The sequence below is a fragment of the Battus philenor genome, unplaced genomic scaffold, assembly GCF_028537555.1.
Source record: "Battus philenor isolate CCGP_79_NKW_IND1 unplaced genomic scaffold, ilBatPhil1.0.hap1 SCAF_4, whole genome shotgun sequence".
NCBI lineage: Eukaryota > Metazoa > Arthropoda > Insecta > Lepidoptera > Papilionidae > Battus > Battus philenor.
The window spans coordinates 11,126,095-11,144,223 of NW_027181704.1; the positions used below are offsets into that span (position 1 = coordinate 11,126,095).

At 34.5% G+C, this 18,129-nt stretch overlaps 2 protein-coding genes across 6 annotated transcripts in view; one reads left to right on the forward strand and one right to left on the reverse strand.

The window, feature by feature from the left end:
• Nucleotides 1-307: 307 nt before the first annotated feature.
• LOC137928988 (testis-specific serine/threonine-protein kinase 6-like) lies at nucleotides 308-4,860 on the forward strand. Its single transcript, XM_068771997.1, has 5 exons — nucleotides 308-418; nucleotides 1,142-1,750; nucleotides 2,335-2,494; nucleotides 3,374-3,502; nucleotides 4,781-4,860. Exons 1-5 carry the CDS (start codon nucleotides 308-310, stop codon nucleotides 4,858-4,860), a joined length of 1,089 nt encoding a protein of 362 aa, XP_068628098.1.
• A 624-nt stretch (nucleotides 4,861-5,484) lies between these two features.
• The window catches only part of Liprin-beta (liprin-beta), an 85,674-nt gene continuing 73,029 nt past the window's right edge, over nucleotides 5,485-18,129 (reverse strand). For 4 of the 5 annotated variants that reach the window (XM_068771779.1, XM_068771774.1, XM_068771777.1 and 1 more), the window contains exons 6-13: nucleotides 15,708-15,873; nucleotides 14,417-14,636; nucleotides 13,189-13,399; nucleotides 12,400-12,609; nucleotides 11,259-11,370; nucleotides 10,362-10,458; nucleotides 9,721-9,834; nucleotides 5,485-7,126 (exon numbers count right to left, since the gene is read on the reverse strand). In XM_068771779.1, the coding sequence (XP_068627880.1) occupies nucleotides 7,052-7,126; nucleotides 9,721-9,834; nucleotides 10,362-10,458; nucleotides 11,259-11,370; nucleotides 12,400-12,609; nucleotides 13,189-13,399; nucleotides 14,417-14,636; nucleotides 15,708-15,873 (1,205 nt within the window). In that variant the 3' untranslated portion in view covers nucleotides 5,485-7,051. The remainder of the gene's footprint in view (nucleotides 7,127-9,720; nucleotides 9,835-10,361; nucleotides 10,459-11,258; nucleotides 11,371-12,399; nucleotides 12,610-13,188; nucleotides 13,400-14,416; nucleotides 14,637-15,707; nucleotides 15,874-18,129) is intronic. The other variant, XM_068771775.1, reaches the window with a different exon arrangement.

Consider the following 18,129-nt stretch of genomic DNA (forward strand, 5'->3'; position numbering starts at 1 on the left):
ATTATTGCGTAGAACTTTGCATTATTTCAATATTTTTTTTCTGGCAGCCTAGACTAAATTAGTTCTTTTATAACATTCCCAAACTATTTTATTTGGTAAAGGTTTATAGACATTATATGTCAATAGCAATAATACAACAAAACACTAAAGTGACAATTGACAAGTAAACATGTAATGAATTCCGCTTAAAATTTTTAAAATAATCAATTCAATAAGAATGACTATAAAACTAAACCAATATTCTTATAACCATTAAAGATGCTATTGATTAAAGTGAAAATAAAATAATTATGAGGGAGAAACACAAATGGGTCGCAATGAAAAATTGGAACTTTCAACAACACCATCAGATTTAAATGTATTGCAGGAAAAGGGTTTTATTCTGGAAAAAATGATCGGCGAAGGATCGTATGCCAAAGTAAGTAATTGATGTCCTTTTAATTATGAATACGATAAACAAAAAAATATATTACGCTTGTGTCCAAGGACAAAAGTAATTTTTTTAGAAGTAGAGTAACTAAGGAGTTAAAGGAGATTTTCCTATCCCATCCTAAATGATTTAAAAGAAATTAGGTGAAGTAAACTACATGACCGTTTCAAACGAAATATACAGAATGCTTGTATTGTGTATTGTTTGTTTTGTTAAGTGAATGTTACTAGCCAGGGGGATTTTACAATTTCGTCTGAGATGAGTTCACGGAGTGGAAGGGTCCATAAAGTCGCGCTGTGAGAACATACCTACCTGTTGCGGTTTAGCCTTTGCTCGAAGTCCGGCGTCTCTCACGAAGACTGTTATTTTGTCGTTAGTCGAAAATTGTAGGTTAGCAAGCGGCCGATAAAATATGAAGGTTGAAGCGGCAGCCACGCTTGTGTGTATGAATCCTTAGTATTGTGATTACGTGAGCAAGTGCAACCTCGCACTAATGATAGATGCAACTGTCTATTTGGCAGCTTACTTTTACATTTAACACACAACATTTGCTGGACCTGGATATTTTTCATGACCAGAGTACGATATTCATAATTAAACTTATACTTATTATATAATTCTTAAGTTATTGTGTTTTCTACTTTATTATTGTCTCGTTGAGTAGCAGCGAAATAGCACCTATTATCGTGATACATGGTTGTTGCCTTTCAGGTTTTCAAAGCAACCCGTATGACTGAAGAAACACGACACAGCATTATGGCATGTAAGGTCATAGACACTGCACAAGCCCCACGCGATTACCTATCGAAATTTTTACCGCGAGAACTGGATGTACTTATTCGTGTAAACCATCCTCACATTGTACACGTGTCTCACATATTCCAAAGACGCGCAAAATATTTTATTTTCCTCCGCTACGCTGAAAATGGGGACTTGTTAGATTTTTTGTCGCAACACGGCGCTGTACCTGAAAATCAGGGTCGGCTTTGGATGAGACAGATTTTATCGGGAATCCAGTACATACATTCCATGAATGTTGCGCATAGAGATTTGAAATGCGAGAATATTCTGATAACGGCTAATTATAACGTGAAGATAACGGACTTTGGCTTTGCGAGGAACGTGAGGATGAGGGATCGCGATGTTCTGAGCGAGACATACTGCGGCTCTCTTTCATATGCAGCGCCGGAGGTGTTGAAAGGCGTACCGTATTTGCCGAAACTAGCAGATATGTGGTCGATCGGAATTATTATGTACACGATGTTGAACAAAGCGCTTCCTTTCAATGAAACCTCTGTTAAGAAATTATACGAGAAGCAGGTGATGACATTTATTTGATTCAAATATTTGGAAACTGTTAAGTGGGCGGTTTATTATTAGCTGCTCGGAGTAGGTTTGATAAGTCCGTCGATAGGTTCGTCCGTCCACTTTGCGAAACCTATCTTCTTAATTAGAAAGTCAAGTTTACAGTGACCATTACTATCGGCGGGGCGTAGCTAGGCTAGCAAATAATGTTATTTCACAGCATTCTTAATGCGAAACGATTTTAACGACAATTATCATCTTATGTTGCATGATGATGATTGTGGCGTCGTCACTACATTAAGAGTTTTGTATTTTAAATGGTTTTGTAGCACTACAGAGTTAAGGAGGAGTATATATAGACGGTTTTTATTCAGGCGACTTTGAACGCTAGCTGTTTTCAGTCAGTCATATTGGAAATTAGGTAGTAATTCCCTGGTAGGTGTAGCTGTGGATGGCAATAAGCAGACAGCATTTGTCGGTGGCAAAAATGCCTATATTTCCTGTAAAGTCTTTTATAACCACCAGCTTGTAGATTGTAAACAAGCTGACTCATGATAAAGATATTAACCATACATTTCTATTGTTATATACCATAACAGATCTTGCGCAAATGGCGATTTCGGACTAACATAGTAAATCAGCTTACTAATGAATGCAAAGAACAAGTGACTATATTGATGGAACCGGATCCCAAAGGCCGTCCCATGGCTGGTACTGTCGTCTCTGGTACATGGATCGCTATGGACCCCAAACTGGCAAGTAGGTACAACTTTTAGGAGCCGAGAGAGTTCTCTAGTGATGCACTTGTGGAGCCGCCGGAACAGGACACCGCGTTGACAAACGACCTCACAACGAGACATTCATGCGTCGCGCGACTGTCAAACCCCATTCTGATATTATTCCCGTAGATTTATATTAGCAATTTGATTCCGTATGGAACCGTCACGTGTGCTTATGAAAAGCAAGCTATTTTGAAGGTTTATATGCAACATTACCATTTATAGGTTTATTCACCATATGCGACTCGAACAATTACCAAATAGTTGGAACAAGTGACAATGGTCCTTAATTTTCTAATCGAGTATTATCGAGTTGTTATTTTTGAGTGCAGTTGCGTTGTCATAATGACTGCTATGGGTTATTTCTGTGTGCACCAATTATTTTTACCAATTTTAGTCAGAGATTTTTTTCAAGTTTTTTTTTTTATTTATTTATAAAAGAGTAAATACCCCAACCCGAAGAGGGTTTCTTCCCTTACCGTGCTATAAGTATACTGTATAATTTTTTTAAAAAATATTGGTAAATGAACCCAAATATAAAATGTCTGGTTATAAAAGTAATGGGTAATTCTTATAATTGTATACGAAAGTTAATGATTGCAGCTCTTTCAACATGTTTATACGGCCCGCTAAGTGTTTCGAAAATCTTATTGATTTTATCCCATCGATATTATGTTATAAAATTAATTGTAATAAAAAGTTTGTACATATTAAACTGAAATAATTTGTTTGTGACGAGCTACTAACACAGCGACATGTTTAATCATGCAGTACGAACGTAACACGTCTGGGAGGCTTTTTTTGGATTGAATATGTATGAGTAAACTTTACTATTTTTTACTTTAATTTTATATTACAGAGTTGACGTTCTTAGAAGAATCTCTTTTGAAACAAGCGGAAGACGAGGCTCATGCGAAAGAGCGAGATAGCTGCGCCGAGAGCGAAGTAGAAAGAATTGCAGAGTTGAGGCGGAAGGGGCGTGGTAAAGGTGATCAAAATTAATTTTCACTGTTTATTTAAGGTGGTAACCCGAGTACATTAAGATAATAATTGCAAAAGAGGCTAATTACATATAAACCAGAGTTAAGCTTCTGTATAATGACAATTTCTCAATTTATAATGGACTTAGGAGGGTTCCAAACGCGTCCTGATCGGTTCTCAGATCAACTACATACTCGGTCGATTTTCTTAATAATCACTTTGAAATTGTTCTTAATCTATTGTATTATTATGAGCATAATTCATTTCCGTTGATTCTGGAGTGGATACTTCGGACCGCGAAAGCATGGAAGTCTGACCACAGGCTGCATAGACGACCTTATAGTAGTCGAATGACACTGTAAGCAAGCCACTTCAAATCGGCCATTTCGATCTGGCCTAGTTCGTTCATTGGCTATTTAGACGGGCGCTTTGTGGAGTGATTGAGTGAAGAGTCGCCAAAAAGGGGGATCTTAGGTTAAGCTGTTACTCGAAATACTTTTAGCATTCTGACTAGTGGGTGCCAGAAGGCCTGGAAAGGTTATGTATACATATGTAAATCAATATGTATGTATATATATTAATAACGCTTGACAATGAAAGGAGTTGCTCTACTACTGACGATTCCCAATCTATTATAGTAGCCAACGAGAATAAAATAATAATAACATAGAAAATATTTCCAATCATCAAATCTCAGTTAAATTGTATTTCAATAGCTTACATACTATTTTTTATTATATTTCTATATATTTCTCTTGGTATTAAGAGACTAATTTATTTTAAAGTTTAAATCGGGATCAACTTGTATCTATGACGTATTTTTAGCTAAACCATTGATCAATTAGATCATAGTAAATAAGAAGAAAGCTGTGTTCACATTCACTAATTGAAGTTAGCTTCTGGAAATTAAGGATGAATATTTTGTTAAATTTAATATATTGATAAATTTAATAATATTTTGTCCAGCATAGTGACGACAATTCTTAATTTTCTTAACGTTAGATGTATGTAGTATATAGTTGTAACTCCTTAATTTTCTTTTTTCTTAGTTCTTATACATTTGGACGTCGGCTATGTCCAATGCTGCAATATAAATTATATTTTTTAAAATAGCATGTAGAAAATAGTCACGCAAGTAACTAATATGATTGAAAATTGAACTAAGTTCCTCATTACTTTTTATAACGCAGATGCCATGTTGTCTGATTATTGGGAATGTTTTTATAATATAAGAATATTGTAGAACTTCAAACTGCGTTTAAAATGTTTGTTCTTTTTATTTCAGAGGGCCTGAAAGTGTTAAAAACAACCGAAACCACTTACGAGAAATCGCAATCCGTTCTCAATGAAAAACACACAAAATAAATACAATCATCATGCGAATTCAGTGTTTATTTAATTTTTACATTTCATATTTTATTAAGTTACTATAAAAACTATCAATACAATAATGTACGAGTTTCTTGTTGCGAAGATCTTCGACCAACTGGTGACCATTGGGTTCTCATATTACAAAGCTATGGAAGACGAAATACTATTACAAAGGGACAATAATACAACGTTTATATATGGTTGGCACAGCGTTTAGGAACAGGTTTTGCGGATCTCTAATACGATATAAATAAACTGTCTCCAAAACTTTGTTAGAACATTGATGACTATAATTAGAATTATTTATTAAGAGTGGGCGTTTGACAGATTATTGTGATATTTAGCATTAAGTAAAAAAGAACACAGGCTGGATGCAGTCTGCTTCCAAACAGGTCGGTCTAAACATAAATCTATGAGAGAGGCTTATGGCCAGCGGTGGGCATCCCTCGGCTGGTGATGATGATAAAATAAAAGTAACTATTAGCTTAAGAGCTCGTGAATCTTGACCTCAATTTTTTAAAGTTTTTTAGCGCAATGAAGCAAGGATAGACTGTTTGACTCGTGGTGAGAAAAAGTAGAGCGGGTGGTCGATTATCAAATCAATGCTATTGGATATAGTAGTATATACATGTTTATATATAAATTATAATACATACATTATAAACATTATGAATTCATATATACATAAATGTATTTACTTATATGGTGCTATGTACTATTATAACACATAAATTACACAAATATAATATAAATATATATGTATGCCACAGTGTAATATTTCTGACGACTAATATAAAATAGATGACATATATTTACTAAATATATTTGATGTTCGTATAGAAAAAAGCTTAATATAATAAAAGAAAATTATTTATTTTAAGAGACTTTCAATTTCTATATAACGAATGTCTGGCGATCACGAGATCTTAGCTATATGACGCTATCTTAGATATATGGTTAAAGTTGATTTTGGAATTTTATTTTAACATAAAAGTGTACAGTCAAACGCCCGTAATTTCTATATAGAATACATTTGTCAATGACAGAACAGTTAATATTTTAGAATAACATCATTTAGACGAATACAGATAAGGTTTATTAATACCTTGTGTATATATAAATTCAGTTAGCACAGATTCAAATACATTATAAATACAATTTCAAATGCTAACAATGAAAAACTCTCATTAAAATCAACTGTCGTTTACTTGCGTAATCAACGTGTGAACTTACAACATATCGGCGGCAAAGTTCAATAAGTATTGTCGCGTGTCAGTCATTTCAATAAACTAATCGACTGTACAAGTACTGGCTTAAAATATAACAACGTCATCTACTTTATTACAACTATATAAATGTCTACGGGAAAAACATGATTATGTTGAATTGAACAAGTATTATAAACTTTTGCTGGAATGTCTATATTTAACGGCTTTTTTTCAACTTAAAATACACGCTTAAAATTATGTCTATAATTTAAATATTAATCTTTTAATAAATAACATTGTTCGTTATTAACAACTATGGATCGATACATCCATTTGTATTTGGCAGTAACAGACTTTTGTATTACTCTGTTATATTAATTGCAAATGTTTTGTAAGGCTTGTCTTGGCCTCGGTTGTCTCTGTAAAATTAGAACATAGTCGACATTTTAATTAAAACTCAGCACCAACGTTAGAGTCTAAATAAAAACCTACAAAATATTCTTTGATATCAAAGCTAGCTACCAGGTTTTAATAAAATACATAATTAAAAACACACAAATTATCAAACATCTTTATCATAATCGTGTTAAAGTAACGTGATTATAATATTAAATACGAATGTTAGACGTGCCGCGATAAATAAAAACTATACATTTTTTTTTGTTTAATTTAGCTGCGTTCAATTTCAATACTGATTACGTTCATGCAATAAAATTAACATAAAAACTCTTTTGTATATAAGTAGATACAAATATTTACAAAAGGATTTTGTAACATTAAAACATTAAATTTAGTTTTTAAAGTTGTATATAAAGAACGAAATATGTTAGAGACACGTGTGTGTTGTGTGTTTGTAAGCGAGTGCGCGTTACCTGTGTCTATGTGTAGTGTGTGTGTTTGTGTGTGGTTTGTGTAGTGTGTGTGTCTCACACCACTGTCTCGCCGGGCAGCATGCACAGCGAGACGGGTCGCAAGCGTTAGTGCGCGCGGCTGTCGTCATGCGGGGGAGAGACAGCCGACTCTACGCCCGCTACTGATTTTGCTCTCATCATCTGTACAGTAAAAATATTAGATCAAATTATTTACTTATAAAGAAAAGCATTATGCGACTTGCGTCAAGACTGCGAGATGTCGCTGTCTTGACGCAAGCTGTCTTGATCAAAACAAGGGCCGGAGGTAAAGGTATTTAACCTTTATTTTAGGCCTCCATTGGCAAGCCCATATTCGCGCAACGAACCATGGAAAGGGCTACGTCTATTTATCTACAAGATTAAGAAGAGAAGACATCTGTAGAGGAACGTAAGTAACTGCTATAGCCAAGCTGATTGGTAAGTTATAGTGGCAATAGGCAGGTCACATAGCGCACAGAACACAAGATTCTGGAGTGAAGACCATGGACCGGCAAGTGTTGCGTAGGACTTTTCACCCACAAGATGCATAAACGACTTTACCAGCCTCAGGACTTTTACAAATTTCTAATAAGACCGGTTGGATGCAGCCTGCGTCCAGTGCCATCCGTCAACCTTAACAACGCTAAGAGCTGCGCTTGCAGGTCCGTGGTCTTTACAGCAGACCTAAGACTCCAGCGGCCATGCCTTCTTGCCAATCTGCTGGGCTATGTTGTTTGATGAGATTTGTCAAATTGTTCAATTATTTTTTCGGGGACATGTTAAAGATAAAGACTATACAAAGCCAATCGAAACTATCACAGTAGTAAAAATCAAATGCCGTTATATAATTAACGCACAGATCTCGCCATTTTTCGAAATCAACTATACTAGACTGTATAACCAATGATAAGTTGATTGAGATTTTCAAACAAACTTTTTGTGCTATTTCGAAAAGATAATTTTTATTAAATATTGTAATAATTAATAAATATATTAAGGTAAACACTAAAAAAAAACAAATCCAAATAAAACGTATCACCCCAAAACCAGTGAAAAGCCTCTGTGCCAAACCAAAGAAGTCCCTTGTTAAAATTGTTATTGATAGCAAACACCAAAAACTAAATCTACGATGCGAAGAGGTGAAGGCTGTCACAGTGCAAAAGAGAAAGATAAAAACGTTTACCGAAATCGCAAACATTGATCGTGAAGTCTGGCTGTATACAATCTAGAATCAATCAATTTTATGTTTTTAACATACGTTTTATTTCATATTTTCGGCCATTTTCATAGCTGAACATTGAATTTGAAGATACAAAATCCTAAAGAACCCCAATTACGACTGCCCCTTTAGTTTGGATATGTAATTATTTTACTCCATAATCAGAATGTTTTGGCCATACAAATATAGCATTTTTTACCTTTTTCATTAAAATTAAGACCTTTAAAGTTGTCTGTTGCAATTAAAAACGCAAAATAGTGAAAAAAAAACGCATTTTTATTGAAAAACTGAGTGTCTTTCTCATTACATATATAATTGTTGCTTTTCTAAATTGAAGTGTCATTTGACTCATATTTTTTGCGATTAAATTTTAATCTGGGGTACTATTCTTGTTAGGATGTATCAATCCTATTGTGACCGTTATACATGTACAACCCTTAACCTATTCAACAGCCACTGCGGAGTCACGGCTATATAACGGCTTCATTATCACCTCTGAATCAAACACTCTTAAGTTATTCTTAGTGGCAAAATATGTGTGTGGAAACACCACATCCTTTCTATTAATTAATTTCTGCCACTCCCTCGTAGCTTATTGTTTTATTCACAACAGCTGTTGTCAGTTGACATCTGAATCGTTCGTTGTTTTTTTTTTTACTTAATCCAAGTCTTGCCTGTCTGATCCCTGACAGATCTTCGACTTAAACTTTTTTCGACCGTTTTTGTCGTTTTTGATCCACATTTTAACACTTATTCCATCATCATTCTTTATAAAACTATTGGATTCGTTACCAATACATATTCACAAACGAACACATGGTCCTTTAGGTTTCTTTTACTTAGATCGTGTGGTGGAAATATCGAACTTTTCGTATATCGGTTTGTTTTAAATAGGTTGAATTTGTTTTGTGGTCAATTTTTACATCTTGAACACTGATATGTCGATTTAGATCCACTTTTTCAAAAATGGCGAATATTTCTCCGTGACCAAAACGATGTGAATTTTTGATATCAAAATTTCCCCCGATTGAAAACGCTTAAACCAACTTTATAGTACTCTTATCGATATTACATTTCTTCATTAGATTTATTCATTTTGACAAGAAGAATATTAATGAAAATTAACTCATTTAAATTTAATTACATTCAAAATTTTATTACTAGATATTCAACTTGAAAATGTAATCTTTACAATGTTATCAAAACCAGCTAGATAGAGATTTCCCAATAACATACGACACATATTTGTTTGCCCATACAATTAATGCTCATGAAAATTCGATTTGTCTATGCTATTCGTCCACTCGTTATCATAATAATTTGTACATTTATTTCTTGATGCAGCAGCAAATATCCATCATTGGGGCCTACAGAAGGATGGCCATACCGTTCATATATAAACAGATATTATAAATAATTAACTTTGGTAGGTATTATATTCCTGTAAAAAATACATTAAAAAGTCACAAAAACAAACTCTGTGAAAGACTTGGTATAAAGGCGCGTGCGGTTAGTATGTTAGCGGTGTTGAACTCACGGGCGGGGCGACGTCACCTGAACCGTCGTCTCGCAGCGGGCACACCAGCTCGCACAGCTCCAACTCTTCGCGGCTCTTCTTGCGCTTTAGCGAGAACTGACTCTTCTTTGGTACCTGGACCAAAACATGTTACAGTGCTACCGGAACCGCTATCACTATTTGGGTAAATTCCGTTTAGGTTTAATGAATTGGTCGATAAATTTTAATTCGACATTTTTAGTTTTAATCAGCGTGCATTAAACCGCAAACAAATGTGCAATTAATGAAGTGAATACACTAAAGCTTTAAAGTTTTTGCACCCATAAACAATTGCCATGTATAAAGTGACTACTCTGAAGTATGTTACATTACTTTATTTTTTGTATTAAAACACAACAGGCCAATAGATTGTGGCAAAACAAAGTCTTCGAGGTCAAATAGTAAACAACAATTAACATTAACATGTGGTAACTCGAATTTTGAAAACACTTTTCCTCAATTTATTAATATTACATTTTTATTATTTTTGAAACCGTTGATCGTTGGAAAGGGTGTACTGTTCTTCTGTTTAAAGCTTTTATACCTATAACCAAACTGTATAAATAAGAAATAAAAGTTTATTTTAATGTTTTGTTTTCTATAATGACAGTTTTAATGTATACCTTATATTTAGTGGTTGCAGTGAGCGGCTGGTAGCCAAGTGTTTGTTCGGCATTTCGTTTCTGTTGTATGACTTCTCGTCCAAGCAAATCATTAAACCTGCAATTAGCAAATAACTAATTACAATATTTTAACAAATTACATCATTGGTCTTCGTTAATTCTAAAGTACGAATTTTTTAATATAATAAATTTGATTAAACGAAATGGTTGTCGAAAAAATCTGTATTATGTATTTTATTTTGTAATACGTCTGTTTATTTATAGCAAAAAACAAAAAGATTTATTTTCAATTCAAACTTTATTAATAACAACAAATTAATTTTATAAAGAAACAAATAGGTTTCATTTGAAATAAAATAAAATTGAAGTGTAAAAAGTAATCATATATCTTAAGTGTATGTATAAGACATTAATTTTTTTGAAGATATTTTAGATTTGTTGTTAAAGATTGTACATTAGCACGCATTCCCATAATGGCTTTCTGTGCATATATATTTACTTAATTTAAAATATATACTTTAATAAATTATATTGTTTGATTTACACACAATATAGGTTAATTATAATATTTAAGATACTAAATTGGCAATTTTTCTACACTATATCCTTATTTTATTTTCTTAGTTACTATTTCACTTTCTGTTACCTTATTTCTATCAGTTTTAATACCTCCTTTTTGTTTTTCTAACTATTTGGCTCTGGTTAATTGTTATTGTATCACCAATTAATCTCATATAGCACTCTAGGTCTGGCATCCTCCATCCTCTTTTAACAACTAGGCGACGGTTGCCTTCTTTATTCCTGATTCTATCTACTTTGTTTATTAGTTAAATTGTGATATTGATACATAGGAAGTATGAAACATTTTTATAGACAACTCTCCGGCAAATAATATACCTTTGTGTGAGGTGACGTCGCAATAGTGTCTTGCTGGCGGGAATGTTGAGTAGCGCAGCTAAAAGTTCCGCAGTAAAGCGTGGCTCCAATAACATTAGACCTCCGTGGACTCCTGAAAGAAGATATAATTGACAGAGGGTTAACATTTAAACTTGAATCTTTTTAATATATTTGAACAGTAACAGAACAACAGAAACAGTATATTTCTATGATATCTAATTTTTCACGAGGAACCAAACATCTGCCAATACTTTGCCTTTGCGCAACTAAAAGAATATAGGTCCTCATTTAATTAATATCAATTCATTCTCATAAAGTATGTTTTATATTATTAATTTTATTTCAATTTCTGTATATATTCTTATGTAAAAAATTGAAATAACATACATGTATCAGATTTGACGTAAATATTTTGATTTGTTCCAAACTATTTGGAAATATGATGTTTTAAAAGATACTGCGTCCCAGAAATGTACGAAATGTTTCATGTTTTATTTCAATTTTGTTTATAATTATTTATAAACATAAAAATAAGCACAATGACCTACATCAGCCAAACGCGCGACATAATAAGGAGTTGTCTTTAAAATTATATTTCAAAAGGCCTGTATATTCTAGAATAAACTGGTGTATCGATCATATATTTGTATGATTGCCAAATAAGAGTATAATAAGTAATATGCTTTAGCATCTCCTATAAGTTTTTACACAGGACGATTGATTACAGGTGTAAAAGTTTTTAAGCGGTGAAAATGTAACCCCTTTATTGTCAAGTAATGTCTCGTATACCCTATTAAAACCAATCGTTTCAGAAATAATTAATAACAACCCTAATAATATAGTAAGAAAAGCGTTTTTAAATTCGGATAACTACATATTAAAATTATTTATTGTGTAGTATACGTTCCTGCACACTTGGTGCTACCAGAAGTTATTAGCTACATATATCAATGTATTTCAGACTGATCACTTTATAAAAGGTGATTGGAAATAGGTGTAAAAACTTTATAGCATTTTGCTGACAAAAGAGATGTACATTCACCTTTTCAAAACTTTTATTATATTAACAAGCATGCAGTATATACCATTTACGTAACACAAGTAAAACTGTTTTTTCTAATCAATGTGTAGAGGTATATACCGGCGCCGCGGAGATTGGGCGCGTATTCGGCGAGGTCTATCTCCTTGAGCCACTGCATCACTCTGTGGGAGGACCAGCGCGCGAGCTCGGGCCCCGGTGTCCTCTCGGCCTCCGCCTCCTTATCGCCGCTCGCGATCGATGTGTCGGCTTCTGCCGCTCGGCGTATCATCGTCTCGGGATTAAACTCGTTGTCACGCAACACTTGGATTCCTGTGAATTTGTATAATTTTCAATAAAATCACTGCAACTTGGGGTGGAGAAAAATGCTCAATACTTTGAGACTTAAATGCCTTTACAATCGATTGGACTATGCTTAAAATTCTTATAAAGCTAAACCTACTTATAAACAACGATAAAATCTGTTTATCGTAGTATAATTTCTACTAGGACAACATTTTTTTGTTATTTTTCAAACATAGCAATTTTAAGTATTGTGTAGTAAAATAACTTTAAACATGAGGCTTAAATTATTTTACAATCGAGCGGAAAGGTCCGTTAACTATACAACCCAAATATTTTCATTTATCTGATTCATAGTGCACGTCAGCTGCCGGGATCGATAACGTGCGAAACTGGGCGGTAGATGTCGCTACAAGTTTATAAGAAAACTTCTTGCTGCCTCAACTACAAAATTTTCTGGCAATAACGAACTAGAAGAAAGAAGTAACAAGAAATGTATTCAATGGGCTTATGGTAAATTTTTGTTATTTTTCCTGACTATTTCGAGAAGAATTGATATTAGCTTTTACCAGCAGTGGAAGTTTTGCGGCTGAAATGATGAAGTAATACCTCGTCTGACTGAGAGCGCGTGCAGTGCGTGCGAGACACGGAGATGTGCGTGCAGTTCGGCGTGCGTAAGTCGGTGCAAAAGTCTCCCGTCCAGCGCCGCATCTGCCGCTGCACCACGAGCCCCACACACACCAATGTCCTCGAGCCAACGTAAAGTCCAAGCCGTGTCTAGCTGGCCAGCCGCTGTGAGCAGGGGATCGCCGTGCCCGCCCTAAACCAAACATTAACATACAAAGTAATAATATCGGATTTTAAACATACAAACAACACTTTTCTTTTCAAAAACAAATAACAGATAATTAAAACATTTGTCCTTGCTTGCAAACATAAAATATCTACCGATGAATTGATATTAATTATTGGTGCGAATAATGTTAAAGTAAACTTTCTCTATAGTTTGAGAACTTAACCGATACCCATTACTTTTTCAGCAAGCACTGTTAATTTTATAACGCTAAATAGTCGTCTTTTACATGAAACTACTATTTTGATGATCTTAATGATTGTGTGATCAGTAAACTGGTCAAAACATGTACGTTGCATATATTGTTTTGTTTAAAAAATTATATTACAGTATCATGGGTTATTATGCTACCTAAACTCTGGAAAAAAAGGAAATAAGCTTCACCGCCACAGATATTGACCACGGACTGACGCAAGGGAGCGGCCTGTACTTTCCCCTATCTGCCCGCGCAGAGAGTGTTAGTATATAGCAATGCTCCGCAACCGGTGTGCCCGTAGGTCAGATGCAAGTGTACCACAGTAAAAATTAATAAACTCAAAATTTTAATTTTTTCATTATGCATATTTCGTATTTGAGACACAGTGGTACATCATGTTTGCTCGTCTCTCAAATTTAGCTTTTAGTGAAAAAAAAGATTAAATTTAAAGATTTTAGTGTTCCGTAGATCAGAAAAGGTTGGGGAGCACTGGTATATAGTACCTTTAAAATATTCCAAAGGCACTATTGGCAACAGACATTAAAAGAAACGAGAGACCTTTTTAGAAGTAGATACGAAAATGGGTACAGGAACAAACGTGGATAGACGACTTTCTTAAGGTTGTCAAAAGACGCTTGAATGCAGGCAGCTTCGAGCCGGTCCTATTAAAAAACTATTAGTCAGACCTATGTTTTGTCCCAGTGGACGTCCTGCGACTGTAATAATCATAATAAAAAGTGTGTTAAATACTTGATATTACATAATCTGTAATAAATTCAAACATTCACCATTAAATCAGTGACAGCGAGGACGATTTTCTTCTTATGCATGGGATGTTTTATGGCGAGCTCCTTCTCGATCGTGCTTTGTGATGCGTTAGCCATCATCCCTTTCGCGTCGGGCGTGGCCCCGAGCCAGGCCCGCGCTGCCGGCACGTACGTCTCCAAGCCGAGGTTCTCCAGCCAACCACAAGTCGTTTCGCAGTCCCATTCGCGGATGTCCGTTTGCCTGAAATTTAAGGTATTATCTATTATTATAGCTAGGTTTTGTCTATTTACATTTGATGTGCTTGACGTTATGCTGCCAGCCGATTTAAGAATAATATATTTAAAGGCGGAGTTTATTTAAATTCCGTTTTAAAGGCGGCGAGAAGTGCAAAATGTTACGCGATACAGAGAAAGCGTTCCGAAGGACCGGAGGCTTTGCGGAGTTTCGCGGCAAGTATACAGGCCTCGTCGAGGACTATATTGGAGAGGTACTACGCGAGGGCTTTAAATTCCTCGGCAGGCGATGGGGAGGTGTTATTTAACGCTTTTGTTTACCAATGGTCTTACAGTTCTGGTTGCATAGCATGATGAGATTACCTTATCACTAAATATAACATTTCTGAATGAAATGTGTGAGACATTGTTTTTAAATACAATTATAATTACGAACAAAACACACATGTGATTTGAAATAAATCGATTTATGAGGGTTTTTTTGGATGGATAATTTAGTTTATTTTAAATTTTCTTGCCTATATGTGTATCGTGCATTGAAACTAAATTATAGAATTTTTTGTCTTCTAGTTTTCATATACAGGGTGTTATGTAGAAGAGTTTAGATATTTTACAGGTAGATAGAATAAGCCCATACAAATATTTTTAGTATGGGCACCATAGTTTGATATGTTTTACTTTTTTAATTATAGTGAAAAGACCGTTTTTTTAACTATAAATAAAAATATATAATGATATCCTGTATATTTAAAACTATGATGTATACATTCTTGGATTTTTCCGCATTTCATTTATAAAACAAAATGAAATAGAGCATGCGTAAAGGTACATGTGTACGTTGTTCATATGCGCGCGCGCATGCGCGAGATTGTCGTTTCTGCGTACGAGCACTTATTGTGTATCAATACGCAGCTGCGTATTGTGTATGCGCGAGGATGTACTGTGTAAAGGCAGGCTACATAGTTTATATACGAAGGCGTGTAGTTTGTAGACGCAGCTGCGTGGTGTGTGCCAGTGCGTCTAGTGTACACGTGCAAGTGCGTAGTGTGTACGCGTGGGCGCGAGTGTGAGCACCAACCGCGCGTTGTCGTTGGCGGCGTGCAGGCGGCGCGGGGCGGAGGCGCGCAGCGAGCCGCGAGTCAGCTCGTCGCCCTCTAGCCGCACGCCGCCGCTGCCGAGCCGCGCTCTCACCTCACGCAACGACGGCGAAGGGCTGCCGCGTGGAATCGCCTCCTCCTTCTCCGCTGTTCGTAAATTAAACAGTTTAAAGTAAATTTAAAACCGATTTCATCATCATCCTCCCGAAAGATCACCACCATAACTGGTCTTGCGCTACCTACATACCTCAACTTCCCGCGACCTTGTCTAAGTCGTCAGATTAACTAGTGAAGGATATGCCCATTAGGTGGTCATTATAAACAACTCATTTACCGTTTTATTTTAACACTAAACGAGAAGATTAACAATTTTTGATTGTATCTTTTTTGGTTTGCGATGGGAGAGGGAGGAGGGGATATATTTCCTTACTTACTAAAGGAGGGGCGAAGATATGTGGAATAGGCCCCGGTGGTGCCTTTAGCCAAGATATCCCGGAGAGGAATCTGAAACTTCCCCGGTGATGGTACCTGATACAACTCGTACCAATGAGGCTATGAGGACACGAAGAGGAAATATCGCCTTTACCTTTATCGACATAAGTTGGTACGCCATAGCCTCATTAGTGATAATACCGATTTGTACGGTTTATATAAGTTAATTTATTTTATTAGATCTCTTAAATCAAAATAATTTATAGCGATTGTTTTTGTACGACAAGCAAGTCAAAATTGCCAGATGAGCCTATTTGACTTAAGAAACTAGAAAAAGTAAGTAGAAGTAAGTCGCCGATGTTCTTTTGGAAACTCAACTTTGATTTAGCAGCATACAGCTACGACATAAGACTTGTCATAAAAAAAATCTCGACTGAGTTTTTTTTTTATCTTTTTTACAAGAATTAAAATTAAATGTAAAGTAAACCTATTATAAATGAAATTTTAAATGAAAACTATAAATAATTTTTTTTTAATTTTAAACAAGAAAAATTGTTTTATTATTATCTGCACTTAACGTAGACGTGTTGAGTAATTTTGATACAATTCTCAAGGTATATATTTCTGGACTCTTCTATAGGAATACGGTCTTTGTTTTAAAAAACTGGCATGCAGAAAAAGGTTAAACATTCATGCTTCATACTATTTATTATTAACATGCTATATATAAATCAGCCCGTAAGTATACAAAGTTAGAATATTTGCAACATAAAAATAATGACAGCTTATCTACATATATAATTCATACTGTGTATACGTACATGTGTAAGGTTAAGGTGAAAAACGTTGAAGGCATTCCATTATGAGTACTATATTTTAAAGTATATATAAGGCGTTCAGTTATATGTCTAAAAGTCATAAGTGAATGAATAGTTAATATGTCAGTTAAAAACTTCAACCAAATCACCCTGTATAAAGTGATTCCTGCGAAATATGCAACAGACCAATAAGTTGGCAGTAATAAGTTTGTAAACAATATACTTTTAATATGTGGTAATCTGTATTTTAAAAACGTTTTTAACTTATTATAATTATGTTATTTTTTATTTTTGAAACCAATGATTTTTGGCTAGGGTGTACAAACATTAATACTAACCTAACCTAACCCTAGACGATCAATACCAATAAATACACATAAAAATATACAATAAGTAATAAATACACTATAACAATACTCACAACATTTAAACAGGAAACATGCGGCAAGAATACCTTAGAGAAAGCGTGTAGAACTTGGAAATCAGACATAAAGCAGAAATTATAAGCATTAACACCGTAGTACAAAAATGCGAGGACGCGGACATGAGGTACACGGGGACGTTATATAAAATAAAATAACAAATTTTATTGTAAAAATAAAAAAACTCTAGTTTCAGCGATAAGAAAAAATGACATATTTCTATTTACATTAAAAAGTTAAAGAAATTACGTTACACTAAAGCATCAATTAATTTCTTTTGCCATATAACTCCATGGTATTTAAAAAAGGAGGGGAAACTAAAATTATGCGTGTTTTAACAGTCCGTTCATGTTTAAAATTACAATTAAGCGTAATTGTCACAACTTGAACTAATCAAATAATTTCAATTAATTGTTAATTTATTATGCCCATAACTATAGTGCTACCGAAACCGCTGTACCGCGCCTTAGGTATGCGCACGGAGAGACGGAGACAGGGAAAAATTTTTGTAATGTTTTTAAATTAAATACATTTTTACACAGTTCTTTATTGTGTAAGTTAGATTTTTTTTTCAGTAAATTTGTATATTCTAGTATGATAGAGCATCAAATTTGATTTTGCCCACAACGCTTAAAACACTAGAATCGGCTCTACGAACGGACTGTAGTTAACGTATTTTTGTTCATAAATTTATGGATTTAAATAATTCAAAAATGGAACTTTATATAAGG

Bases quoted from the DNA above. Each gene is read 5' to 3' on its own strand.
- LOC137928988 (XM_068771997.1), top strand. From the start codon at position 308: ATGGGTCGCAATGAAAAATTGGAACTTTCAACAACACCATCAGATTTA. The intron at 419-1,141 runs GTAAGTAATTGA...GTTGCCTTTCAG, and splicing joins GCGAAGGATCGTATGCCAAA to GTTTTCAAAGCAACCCGTAT. The intron at 3,503-4,780 runs GTGATCAAAATT...TTTTTATTTCAG, and splicing joins GCGGAAGGGGCGTGGTAAAG to AGGGCCTGAAAGTGTTAAAA.